Genomic DNA, 14,199 nt, shown 5'->3' with positions numbered 1-14,199 from the left:
ACAGCAAAACAGAATAAGGTTTTAGAATGATAAGTGATAAAGTTAAAATGTCAAGAGCTAGATATAAGAAGCGCTACAGTTTTTAAAGTTGAATATTTTTCCTATACTGGACAAATAATATGTACTATTTGTTCTATAATCATAAAGTCATTATATTGCATGTCTCCCTCTTTTTCTCACATGGTGTCAAGGTGGTGTATCTTTTACATTTATTAGTAAATCATTTAAGCCATCGATATAAATCCAATCTTTTATATTATTTTCATTGAATCACTTGGTTGACCTATGTATGCTCAGAGTCATCAACACATTAACCAGTATCTAAAAATTCTCTCTACTACAACTTAAGCACCTGAGCAAATGTAAGAGGGGAAAAATAATACCTTAATTTTTTTAAGACAAATTCGATATTGTCTGTCTTATTTTTTTGCAGTCATGTATCTCCGAAAAATCCACCCCCCAAGATTTGGACTATTGCATTATTTTTGAAAATAAGATTAAATATTCATAGTAAGACTTATTATTTAGACAAAAATATTTTACTTTATTTGTAAATCAACATTTGGGCATGAAAATTCTTGTGTTTGGAATTTTGAAAACATCTAAAATCTTGTTTTTACTTTGTTTTCACTTTTTTTCGCTTTCACTAAACCATATGTTTTGTTGCAAAAACTATAACTAAACACAACTCCAACTTCAAAAATTCCAAATAAATTGAAAAATATTTGGTTTCTAGGGCCAAACACCTACTAAGAAAACTCTTTTTCAAATAAACTTTGAAGTTCTCTCTCCCATACTCGTCGACATCTTCACCAAATACAAACGCTTTAGGATATTCATGTTGGAATATATACTATTAACCATGTGTTTGGATATAGTATTTATTATAGAACAATTATTGATTCAATTTTTAATAAAGAGTTAAATAGATCATGTACTAGTACGTGTGCCCTCTACTTATATAGTAGATGATTTAGTGTATAGAGTTTAGCTTATACACGGAAGATTAAATCATCGATTCTTATAAGTATAAAGTTTATGTTCACAATCTAAGATGGAAATTGGACAAAGTCATTGGTGTGATTGTAGCACAAGATTATATATAATGTATCATCATTATGGGAATGGTATAGTTCTGTCTTCTTGTGCTAGTACATTTTGTATGTATTGAACGAACCAAGTAGAGATAAGTGTTTGTATACTGAATAAATAAAACAAATTCTCTAGTTCATTCAATGTACTTATACTCTTAATCTTGATATAATTATTACGATCAATGTGATTTGTTCATTATTTTAGTTTATTAAAAAGTACGACTCAATTGCGTCTATCTATTCCTGGTAAAGTGGATAATGGCAAAATACATTTGTGAAATAATAATTAGTTGATAGAATCCATGTCTCGACTTTGAGATTGTTGATCCCCCTTTATGAATGCTTAGAAGTCTCATATGAAAACCCTGCAGGTGGATTTTGTATCCATCACATGATATAAGTTACGTGGAAATATAAAAGATTTGATTAGTCAATGAATTAAATTGTCAGTAATTTAATTTAATTGATTGATATCTGTAATCTTAACATGGAGAGTTAAATAAAATTTAATGAAAGATTTAGAAACTAAACTGAGGAGTGCAATTACAGTTTTTTAGTGAAATAAATTGTAATTTATTGTGGTACGATTAATTCATTCATATTCCAAATTAATACCACAATTGAAAGCCTCATTATTAAATCTGTGGTCTCTACTATGCCTAATTATTCTTGGACTTGAAAAATAATATTCTTCGGGGAAAAGCAAGCCCACACGTTTTGGACTAGGGTTTGCACCCTAAAACATGGTTATATATAGTATGCTTTTCAACCCTAAAAAGCACTCTCTTTCCTGAGTTGTAATGCTTTCCCACACAAGTATTCACTGTCCAAAGACTAGTTAGGTTACATAGCAAAATACTGCAGACCGTAGAACCCGTAAAACTGAAGGAAGATCTTATAGATGCTCGAAGGTTAGATGTGCAGTCGCGGTCACATTTCAAGAGATAAATACTGATTTTATGTTTGATTGAAATGTCGATTATGTGTTGTCTATATTACATGCAAGTTCGATCCTGGATATTTTCTTCTGTTGTTAATGTCTGTATTCCATCAATTCATTCATCATTTACTCGAGCACATTAAAAGGCAAAAATCTTAAATTGCTCAGTATTTTCCACACCGAGATGCCAAACGGAAAGAAACTTCAGCAAAAAAATCTTAAAGAAATAATATGCTTTTTTAACAGTTATGGTCGTCCTTTGTCAGAAAGAAGATTAAAAATAAAAATAAAAACCTCAAAAAAGGCTACTACATTTGCAAACAAAAGAGAGTAGAACCAGTGTAAAACATTTTCGTACGTATTCAAGGTAATGAAAACTAGAGTAATATTTGAAAAAAATTGCACAAAAAGCAAATTAAAAAGTTTATAGGAAAAATAGAGATGTATGATAAAAATAGCAAGTAGAGCTACTTTCCATCCATGGAGTTTAGTATAGTTTTTTTTTTTTTTGGTGTGTGAGCAATAGGAATAGAAGCTGAGAAAGAAAGAAAAAAGAATGGAAAAAAGGGAAATCGACACTGAGTTTTATGAGTATAGAGAGAAATAAGAGGAGGAACACTTACTATGCAGTAGTACTAAGGTGGTGTGTGTGGGTTTGGGGGGGAGTGAGCGAATAGTTGTTATTGGTACACTACGTACTGCAGCAGGGAGCACAAGATGGCGGTATAATAACTGTTTTGTGACAAGAAATATTTGCTTTCATTATTTCTTTGGTAATCTTTCAAATCAACGAGGTTAACATTCTTCAATCATCCAAATTATGTAATTATCAGGTATTACTTTACATATTCGTTAATAAATGATTTTCTTACTTCTTTTATGATGTTTGGTTACTTAGTAGAAAATAATCAAATAGGGTGTCGGGGTGAGGTTGAGCCAGGTGTGGGTTGGTGTGCAAGGTGGTATGCCGGAGCTCTGGGGGCTGGGCTGAGGGATTGAGAAAAAGTGGTGATAAACGTAAAGTGAGCTCATCCCAGCCGTCTAAAAGTGAACCCAACCCGACCCCTTTAAAGTGGGCCAGCCCCCATGCCCAAAACTTGTCCCCTAATCCGGCCCCTTAAAAATGAGCTCAGTTCGGCCCCATAAGTTAGCTTAATTTACATTGATATTATGATAGACTAAGTGAGGTCACACAATGCGTTAAGATAATATATCACAATGACAACTTTCATTTTGTGTCAAAGGCATCCCAAGCATGTGAGGATGTGCAAGGAAAGCAAGGATTGAATTTTTTCGAGCCTCTAAAGTACTTTCAAAAGTGGTTAGAGAATACAACTAAAGAGATGTGGAGGCTCGATGCTAAAGGTATATGCGTTGGATTTGGGCCTGAATTCAAGCGTGTTTTCGGATGAGTTTATATTCTTCTTTCATACTAAGCTATATCATCAATCGGACATAAAGTTACGAATTTACGGGAGTGTACATTTGTGTTATAGAAGATATTGAGATGACATAATGCAGTGGGTAGCGAATGCTATATTCATGAAAATATAACTAGAATGTCCCCAAACTATTTAGCATAATAAGGAATCAGAAGACCTGAAATATAAAGCTTACAAGGCACATCCAGAGACCACCGGGCAAAGGCAATCAAGAACTAAAAAAACCAGCCAAGTTTGCTACTGTATCAACTTCAATCTTTTATTATCTCCTTGTTTTTACCCTTTTTGCAAATTATTAACGTCAATCTTTTTGTTTTTTACTTTCTTTCATTTTTGGGCCCCTATTAGTCAATAAGTTACTAGTTGGAAGCATACAACAGTGTTCTGAAGTTTTTTTTTTTTTTAACCAAGATATCTCCAAAGGCCAATGACACAAGGTTCGAAACTAGGTGAATAATGGGTCCGCCCCTTTTATCCTTCTACACTTAATTACCAAGATTTTCTCTGCGGCAGGATTTGAACCCATGACGTGCTTTAATGTTGTCCTCCATATAATCCGTATTATGATGTTACAATCTCTCTAGGGAAACTTAAAGATTTCGTTCAAAAAATTACAAACATCATTATGAAAAAATAAAAGGAAAACTGAAAAGCATCAAACTCATAATCATGCCTTTGAATAGAAGGGCATAGCAGCAGAAGAGAAGAAAATACCACTCTCATCGGCTTCTTGTGATATTTTTTGCTGAGAGCAAAGAAAAGCCTTTGAATCGCCAACATTTGCAAACATGATTGTTATATATAAGGGCAACAACTGTAGTAGATCCCGCATAAAGATCATATTTTAAGAAGTAAGAAATTGAAATCGAAAAGAAAAAATAGGAGAAGTTGTGTCCTGGCCTCGGAGAATTCTACATCAATATCATTAATGGTTGTTAGTAATGAAGATTTTAGTAACTCCTTCAAGTTAGAAGATTGCTCAATACTGTTATTGAGCTTAAGCAGAAACTTATCCAAAAAGATATTTGAGGCCATCTCACTAGCAACTGATCCAATATGACCATCAAAGACTGCCACCTACCCAACCCTCATCTCTTCAAAGCCGTCGCGCCCTACATCATTAAGAATAGCATAGCCTTAGTTAAGTGTCTCAGCTCACACGCCAATTATGTTGGGTAATGTCCAACAAGTGTGTGTTGGAGGTGGTATATGCATAATATAGATTAGGAAAATTACAGCCAAATACCATTCGGCCATCCAGTTTACAATTTACGTACACAGTGTATAGGTAGTGTATAAATTATATTTAATACACATATACTATACATACCTATACACAACATATACATACTTATACATAAAATATACAAACCTATACCCTACCTATGCAGCCAAAGTGTATAGGTAGTGTATAATTCGGCCATGTTTGGTAAACTAGAAGGCCGAAGTGTACTTTTACGTAAGTCACCCTATAACTCTGTATTATTTTTAAAATATTTACGCCAAGCCCATACTTTGTGTATAAACAACGATTTTCTACATATTTGTGTATAAACACCTTTTTACACTTTATACAAGGTTGATACATTATGTATAATGCTTTCCCCCAATGTATAATGTTGTATAATACTGTATATTGGGCTACATGACGTAAATATTTACAAAAGTTGTATATTTTTGAAAATATCCCTATAAATTAAGCTAATTAAGAAACCAAAACAACTGCAAACAAAAATATACGTATAAACATTACCAAACAAAGGAATATTAAGATTAAGGTCACACGTTACTCGATCCTCCTGGTATGATGTTCTTCCTTGCAATGATGCAAAGTGACAATTTTGGGTTGGAATTGACACTGTTTTGTTCAGAATTGAACTAACATTCTTAATATTTCTTCATCCAACTTTTCTTTAGGTTCAGGTTCGATTTTAGGTTTAGACTTACCTACCTTATAGTTCGTAAAAATTCCAATAACACAGGCAATAAAAAAATCCAAATATGATAATATTCCACGTATTCCATGTCTTGATTTGTTGTTTTTTCATATCTTTACCGCAGGAAGAAACAGAAAAAATGAAAACAAAGATGAGCTTTTTCAAAATTTCGAAAACTATATTGCATTAAAGGAAAAAAGAAAAGAAAAAAGAAAATAGATTAGCAAAACTGGATATGATGAACCCTAGCTCCGGTGCACTAAAGCAGTAGTTATGAGGCGGGACACTCACGAAATACCTTTACTTATATATCAGCATTACAAATATCTCTAATCACAAAGCAATTCTATATTTTTGTGGATTGTGCTTTAATTTGAAGTAAGTATACTCAGTTAAATTATAGAGAAAAGACATCATTTAACCCCTGAACTTGGCACGAAAACTCACTTTAGCAACTAAACTTAAGTTGTATTTATATATCGCCCTTAACAACTTTCATATCAATTAAATACAACCCCAAATGCTGATGTGGCAAAAAAAAAAAAAAAAAAAAATTAAGAGAGTAAACAACACAAAAAGTGGACCCGCTGATATATATATATATATATAAATAAAATAAAAACAATATACAAATTAAAAAATAAAATAAAAATAAAATATAAAGATGGGCCCCATAACCTTAACCTTTTTAGCCTTTCTCCCTTCTTCTAACCACCCCCGCCCCTGCCCCAACCCACCCCTCCTCTCCTTCTTCCCCATTGTTTCAACCTCTTTCTTCATCCTCTCCTTCTTCACAACCCCCGCCCCCTCCCCCATTGCCACGCCCCACAGCCCCGCCCTCACCACCTTCTTCTTCACCCCACAGCCCCGCCCTCACCACCTTCCTCCTCTTTCTTCTTCACAAATCCCTCTTTCTCTCTATATTCTCATCATTCTTTTCTTTTCATTTTCACCATTTTTTGGTTTCTTGATTTTGATTTTTATTTTCTTTCAAAAATAAAGTTATGGAAGAAATGAGGTTCCTAATAATAATAATAATGGCCAACAATAACAACCAAAACAACCAATTTGGACGAATTTGAGTGTAAGCGGGACTAATTTGAGAAGGAATTGGATGAAATTTGGTGGGGAGATGGTGGTGGTGGTGGTGGGTGTTAAAGATGATGGTGATGGTTTTTTTTTTAAGGCAGTTCGTCCAATTTGGAATATGGACGTGGAAAAATGGGTTAATAATTGGGTTAACAATTGATTAGGAATGTGGGTTAATAATTGATTAGGAATTAATTAATGTGGAAATATGATTAATAAAAGAAAATCTTTGACAAAGATGAGATTTTTGAGTTGGGTTGATTTAAGGCGACGGTGGCGGCGGCGGCGGTTGCTACAAGTGTGGTGAGGATGAGGAGAAAGAAGAAGAAAGAGAAAGGGAAGAAAGAAGAAGAAGAAGAAGAAAGAGAAAAAAATAATAAAAGAAAAATAAAAAATGAAGGGTTGGTAATTTTTGACATGGCAATGATGTGACAATGACGTGGCGCGAGTGTAATAGAACTCACATTGTGAGAGATATTATTTTTTCAGGGTGAAAAATAATTGAAACTTAGGTTGTTAAGGGGGTATATAAATACAACTTAAGTTTAGTTTGCTAAAGTGAGTTTTCATGCCAAGTTCAGGAGTGAAATGATGTCTTTTTTCTAAATTATACAGTAATTTTTTACAGAAGAAATTTGCACAAATAGGGATGGATCATTTGGTGTGTTAAAAAATTGACCCCTTAAGAAATATTTTGGGAAAATAACCTTCCCACCAGAATTTTGAAATATGCTCCTAATGCTGATTACGATTTCATATTTGATATTGGACATTTATAGCGATTGTTGGGATTTAAAAGTAAAATTCCCGCAATAGCTAGGATCATTTATTTAATATTGGGCAAGAGTTCCCTTAAGATTTTGGGCGAGAGTTGCCTTAACGAGATTTCTGGTCAAATTCTGACGGATCACAAAGTTTTTTTTTAAATCATTTGTGGCTATTCATTAGGATAGATTGAAGACCAGGCCAATCTCGAAACAAAAAAGAAAACTTATTACAACTACGAACGTGAACAAATGCTTTCTTATTAAACTATTTTAACATATTGTTTATGTTGACCCTAAGGTACGATTCTTCTTTTCTTATGAAATTTCTAATTAGACGAACACTGCTTTGCTGCATGACGGAGTGATCTTTCCTTCTTATGAAAGCCAGTATCTCACTTTTGAAAGAGAGTCTCGACGTGGTGGTGTACACCTAGCTCCACAGCCGGGCTAGTCACTAACTAGAGGGTGACCGACCTACCGGACCGGAGGCAGCTGAGAATGTTATGTAAAAAGGACCAAGGAGGATCTTATCTTAAAGGAGAAGAAGGAGGAGGAGGAGCTCGCCTTACGGCTTTAGGGGCGGAATCGAAGCGAACCATGATGATCTATATGGAAGGGCACCCTAGCGGATTTTCAAGATTTGGCTATAATTCCTGATAATTGTCATCACATGTTGTGCAAAAAAATAATTAACATGTTCCAAATGACTCCAAATTTGATGTATAATTTTTTAATACCAATCCAAATAATTTCAAATATTTAGATTCAACCTAAAATTCAAGAAGAAGAAGAAGAAGAAGAACTAAAATTCATTAATCGGTTGCAGGATATATTAATTCAAGAATATTTTGTTATAGACTTACACATATAAGCTATATCGTCAATTGGACGTAAGCGTCGTTTTCCAATATACTGATTATGAAATCATTTTTGTTAGAGAGAGCTTTATCTTTCAATATGAGACTTTTTTGTGTGAATATGAATCTAATTCGATTTTAATAAGAATACTGAATACTAGATGAAAAAATAAAATGCAACCGTGAATTTCTTTTGTAGAATGCTTTGTCATGCTTTCCGAATGGCTTTCAAATGTTCTTTTTAGTCGAGGGTATGCCGAAAACAATCTCTTTACCTCCCAAAATAGGGGGTAAAATCTGCGTACACATCACTTGCGTAAAACTTCTTTCAAATGTTTTATTTGTTTTCTGGGTTGAGCTCGTCACATGAGGCTTGTCTAGTATAAGCTATCTCTTCTGTATAATTTGCGGGTTATTGTACAGAAATGGAATATACCATGTGCCTACTCGAAAAATAGCGACGGCAGGTTGTTGCCTAAAAAACAAAAAACAAAAAACGTTATCATTGTTATTATCATTTAACCGTCCAAACACCAAACTTGCAGACTATACTATCTCTTAAAAGGCAATTCAGTCATTTAGATTATCAACAAGAGTGAAAATACAACAGTAAGAGAGAGAAAGATAAACAATGAGGTAAAAAAAAAAAAGTAGAGAGAGAAGGAGAAAGAAAGACCGTTAAATTCAGTTAGAGAGAGGAAGAAACAGTGACAGTTATCAACTGAACATAATACTAACAATGGTGTCCGATGAGGACATAGCTGGAGCTTTGGAATCTCTATTCCGTGAACCAAACCCTAACCCTAACCCATCTTTAATCACCATTGTTCAACAGCTTCAGTCTAAGCTTGGTTATGACTTAACTTGCAAGGTTGTACACTTAAGATGCTGCTGCTGCCTTGTTTATGTTCTGAATACATAGAAGTCTCAGGTTGTGCTTGCATATGATGTTTGTTAAGATTTAAACTGCTACTGCTGCCTGTTTATGTTCTGTTTATGGGTTGATTTTAATCTAACCTTTTGAAAGATGGTGGCAAAATAACCTTCTTTTAACAATATGAATTTTCAAATGAAGAGAAGTCATATATGAACTACATCCATTTCTTTATCTTTTTGAGGGTTGAAACCCATTGTCAATTATAAATCATGATTAAGCGGGATAAACCTACCAATTACCTTTCAATTTTAACTAATCACCGTCCATATTGTATTTCATAGTGATATGCGCATGGCATAATCTCAAGCCTTTTTTATATGACCGAGTAATTCTCAAAGGTCAGTAGTACACGGTTCAGAACACGGTGCGCGATGACCCGTCCCACAATCCTTTTTCACTTAAATACCAGAAGTGAAAAAGGATCTTGCTCTGTTTTGAAACTATTGTCATGTTAGGTTATTATAAAAAATGTCTATAAAAAGGTATTGAAGGGGTCCTGTTTCGTCATGTGCCCCATAGGATGATGGTTAAGTGCATCTTGCTGACAACATTTCCAGCCCGAGTTGTAAGATACTTTTTCTACAACCTCTACATATCCCAGGGGAACCAGAAACAGCTGATAAATCATCTACAGGAGGTCCCCCCATGACCCCAAAGGAACCAAAACAACTGATAAATTATCGTAGCTGCCTTCTAAATATGCTTTCTGAATGAGTTGTTCAGCCAATAATGATGGATCTGAATGGTCCTTTACATTTAGAAAATCACAGACTTCCTGGGGAGCTAAGCTTTCAAATATTCCATCAGATGCCACCACTAAAAACTCATCCTTTGAGGTTAAAGATCGCCAATCAGTCATCTCTGGATTAGCTATGATGCCATATCTGAAAAAATAGCACAACGTTTCCATTAAGGTTGTCGTAAATAAGCCACAAAATTTAAAATCATAATCTGTATCACGACTATTGCAACCAACAATCAAACTATTGATACTCTCAACTAAGAGACGAGCTTGTCCCTTGTCCAAAAAAGATTTTAAGTGATAAGCTTTCCGAAAAGCTCTCCTAGTCTCGTAAAGTTCAGACCTGTGATCCCTATGAGTTGCACTAAGGTTTGCAATACTATATATTTATATATTTAATTAAAGGAAAGGCTTTATCTAACCAACAAAAGATACTCAGCTCCCCAAAACATAGGGATTAGCACACTTTCAGTAAGAACATCGAATAGTGGAAGATCCAGCATGTAAGAGTAAGCGCAAGAAAGAAAAAGGTTTCATACAACGATGAAAAGGAGGACTAATGGAAGAAAGTAACTAACGCCAAGTACGGTAAAAGGAAGCAGGGGAGCACAAAAGCAGTTGCTGGTTACAATGTTGTGGCTGTTTGGAGATTTTCCAGACTTATCCAGAATTGCAAAGGATAAGGAATATTATGAAGCAGAATGTACACGGCAAGGTGGAAAGAATATAAAATTCAGGAGGACTTTATTTGACAAGGAAATTTATAAGGTCAACCTATTGTTTGAGTCCTCGAGAGACTAGAAAATTTGATGATCCACGATGATATAGCAGATTCCCTGCTTGGGGAATGGGAAGTTGCCCGTAAATTCATGCTACAAGCTGTTGATAAAGCAAAATACCACGAACAAGATACAGTGGCTTGACAAAATGTTGTGGAGAACAAGAGCAAAGCCCAAATTGACTTGCTTTTGACAGACTGCAGTACATAATGCATGCCTAACATAAGATGATTCGCAGAGAAGACGGTTCATAACATATAGCAGGTTTCATTGTTGAATAGATTAACTGCCTTTAGAAGTACCTTTTCAAAGGAACATCACCAATAGCTCGAGTCATGGGAAAGTGGCCCATGAGGAGAGGGACAAAATTATGGACGAATTTGAATACACCTCCAGAAGCTTCAATCCTAGCCCTCTCGTCCAACCTATGTGCATTATGATCTCTCGTCAACTCCTCGGCGAGAAGACCAACAGTACCTACACAGTGATGTCTCAGAACACAAATCAGAATACTATATCAACATCTAAAATTTCAGTGGCAGTAGTTGTCACCTGCAATACTTGAACTATGCTAAAAACATAAACGTCTACAGTCTAGGCAATAGGATATTTGAGAAACTATAATGGACAGTATCATCTGATCCCCGGGGATGACAATAGTACTACTACCGCCAGTAGTAATCATGGAAATAGGATATTTAAGAAACTATAATGGACAGTATCATCTGATCCCCGGGGATGACAATAGTACTACTACGGCCAGTAATAATCATGGAAATATAACTAGATGTAGCATAATAAGGAATCAGAAGACCTGAAATATGGAGCTTACAATGCACATCCAGAGACCACATGGCAAAGGCAATCAACAACTAAAGAAATCAGCCAAGTTTGCTAATGTATTAACTTCAATCTTGTATTATCTCCTTGTTTTTTCCCTTTTTGCAAGTTATTAACGTCAATCCCACACTGTGGGATTCAACTGGGTTGGACTTCTTTCTTTCATTAATGTCAATCTTTCTACTTCCTTCTCTCTTTCATTTTTGAGCCCATATTAGTCAATACGTTAGTAGTTGGAAGCATAAAGAAGTGATCTAAATTTTTTTAACCGAGAAATCTCCAAAGGCCAATGCGCAAGGTTTGAAACTAGGTGGATAATGGGTCCACCCCTTTTATCCCTCTCCACTTGACTACCAAGCTTTTTCTGCGGCAGGATTTGAACCCATGACGTGCTTTGATGTTGTCCTTCTCCATATAATCCTTATTATGGTGTTACTATCTCTTTAGGGAAACTTAAAGACATCATTATGAAAAAAGAAAAAGGAAAACTACGAAGCATCAAATTCATAATAATGCCTTTTGAAGGGCATAACAGCAGAAGAGAAGAAAATATCACCCTCACCGGCTTCTTGTGATATTTTTTTCTGAGAGCAAAGAAAAGCCTTTGAATCGCCAACATTTGCAACTAAAACATGATTGTCATATATGAGGGCAACAACTGCAGTAGATCCCGCATAAAAATGAAATTTGAAAGCAGCCTAAAGAATGTGAAAAAACCAAGTCATTAAAAAGTAAGAAACTGAAATCGAAAAGAAAAAATAGGAGAAGTTGTGTCCTTGCCTCGGAGAATTCTGCATCAATATCATTAATGGTTGTTACTAATGAAGATTTTAGTAACTCCTTCAAATTAGAAGATTGCTCAATACTATTATTGAGCTTAAGCAGAAACTTATGTAAAAAGATATTTGAGGCCATCTCACTAGCAGCCGATCCAATATGGCCATCAAAGACTGCTACCGCCCCAACCCTCACCTCTTCAAGGCCGTTGGCCCCTCCATCATTAAGAACAGCATAGCCTTAGTCAAGTGCCTCAGCTCATACATCAATTATTGTTGGGTAATGTCCAACAAGTGTGTGTTTGGAGGTGGAATATGCATAATATAAAGAGTTAATGGTCAAAAACACATCTGAACTATCACTTTTTCGAGAGATTCACACCCCAACTATCAGGTGTTCCCTTTTCCTGCATGAACTATCACCATCTATGTATTAAAACACACCTCGATGCTAGCTAGGCCATCTATCAGGTGTGTCCTTTTCCTACATGAAATAAATAGATGGTGATAGTCCAGGTAGGAAAAGGGAACAACTGATAATTGGGGTGTGAAACTCACGAAAAAAGTGATAGTTCAGGTGTGTTTTTGACCATTATCTCTAATATAAATTAAGTTAATTAAGAAAACAAAACAATATAAATATTACCAAACAAAGGAATCTTAAGATTAAGGTCACATGTTACTCTATCCTCCTGGTAAGACCTTCTTCCTTCCGACGATGCGAAGTGACAATTTTGAGTTGGAATCGACTCTGTTTTGTTTGGAATTGCACGCAACATTCTTAATATTTCTTCATCCAACTTTTCTTCAGATTCAGGTTCTAATTCAGTCTTAGACTTGGCTACCTTAAAGTTCGTAACAATTCCAACAAGACAGGCAATAAAAAATCCAAATATGATAATATTACAAGCCTTGGTCTGTTGCTGTTTCGTAGATTTACCTCTGGAAAAGAAAAAAACGAAAACAAATATGAACTTTTTTTCTTCTTCAAAATTTCGAAACTTATATTGCATTGGAAAAAAAAGAGAGACACAAATATTACCTACGTCGAGCCATGTTGATCAGCGAAAATAGAGAGAAAACAGCAGCACTAGCAACTGATAAATGGAGATGATGAACCCTAGCTCTGTTGTACTGAAACACAAGTTTTGGGGAGGGGACACGCTTTTTGCACGAAATATCCAAATATACCAACTCTCTAATCACAAAGCAATTCTATATATTAGCGGAATTTGTAGTATACCCAATTAAATAAACTATACTTCGCCTTACCGATTTATGTTTCGGATTTCAAGATTCAAACGGCTTTGAAGGTCATCTTTTATACTAGTCTTTTAAATATTATAATTGTGAATTATTATGACTTACAGTACTATTTGTGTAGTATTTAAATATATAAATTTTATTTAAAAAAATTTAAAATTTTTATGTTCGAATGCACAATCAAAATAAAAATATTTAATTCTCAAAATTTGAACTATGTGACATAAATTGAGACAGAAGTAGTATGAATATTTTGCGGGAGAAATTTGCACGAATAGGGATCAATGGTGTCACCGTTTAAAAATTTAACCCATTAAGAAATATTTTGGAAAAATAGTCTTCTCATCAGAATTTTGAAATTAGCTCGTAATGCTGGTTATGATTTCATATTTAATAGCGGGCAAGTCTTATGGTGATTTGACAGAATTTAAATGCAAATTTTGACGGTAGCAAGATTTCTTATTTGATATTGGGCTAGAGTTGTCGTAACAATAAATTATGGCGATTACCGTAACATGTTAGGTGAAAAGATAGTAATATGCTTTTGTTTCCAATGACTTTAGATTTGATGTACAACCTTTTAGTATCAATTTAAATAATTAGATTTCAACCTAAAAGTTCGAAAATCGACATAGTTACTTTTGTCTTATTCAAAAAGATTTTTCTTTGAAGCTCAACAGAAACGAACAATGATGTTTTTCTATTTCCCTAATCAAATCAATCTAAATTACTAAGA

General features: G+C 34.6%; 1 protein-coding gene across 1 annotated transcript; it reads right to left on the bottom strand.

Annotated features, from left to right (window-relative positions):
* Positions 1-8,789: 8,789 nt before the first annotated feature.
* Positions 8,790-13,482, bottom strand: LOC132620401 (putative protein phosphatase 2C 76). The gene is made up of 6 exons (XM_060335062.1): positions 13,243-13,482; positions 12,847-13,142; positions 12,205-12,416; positions 11,987-12,122; positions 10,887-11,061; positions 8,790-9,947 (listed from the first exon to the last, which is right to left on the bottom strand). Exons 1-6 carry the CDS (start codon positions 13,254-13,256, stop codon positions 9,692-9,694), a joined length of 1,089 nt encoding a protein of 362 aa, XP_060191045.1. The 5' UTR covers positions 13,257-13,482; the 3' UTR covers positions 8,790-9,691.
* Positions 13,483-14,199: the final 717 nt, after the last annotated feature.

This window comes from Lycium barbarum, chromosome 11 (assembly GCF_019175385.1).
Source record: "Lycium barbarum isolate Lr01 chromosome 11, ASM1917538v2, whole genome shotgun sequence".
Taxonomy (NCBI): domain Eukaryota; kingdom Viridiplantae; phylum Streptophyta; class Magnoliopsida; order Solanales; family Solanaceae; genus Lycium; species Lycium barbarum.
Note: the sequence above shows the minus strand (reverse complement) of the source record. Positions and strands in the feature narration are given on the sequence as shown.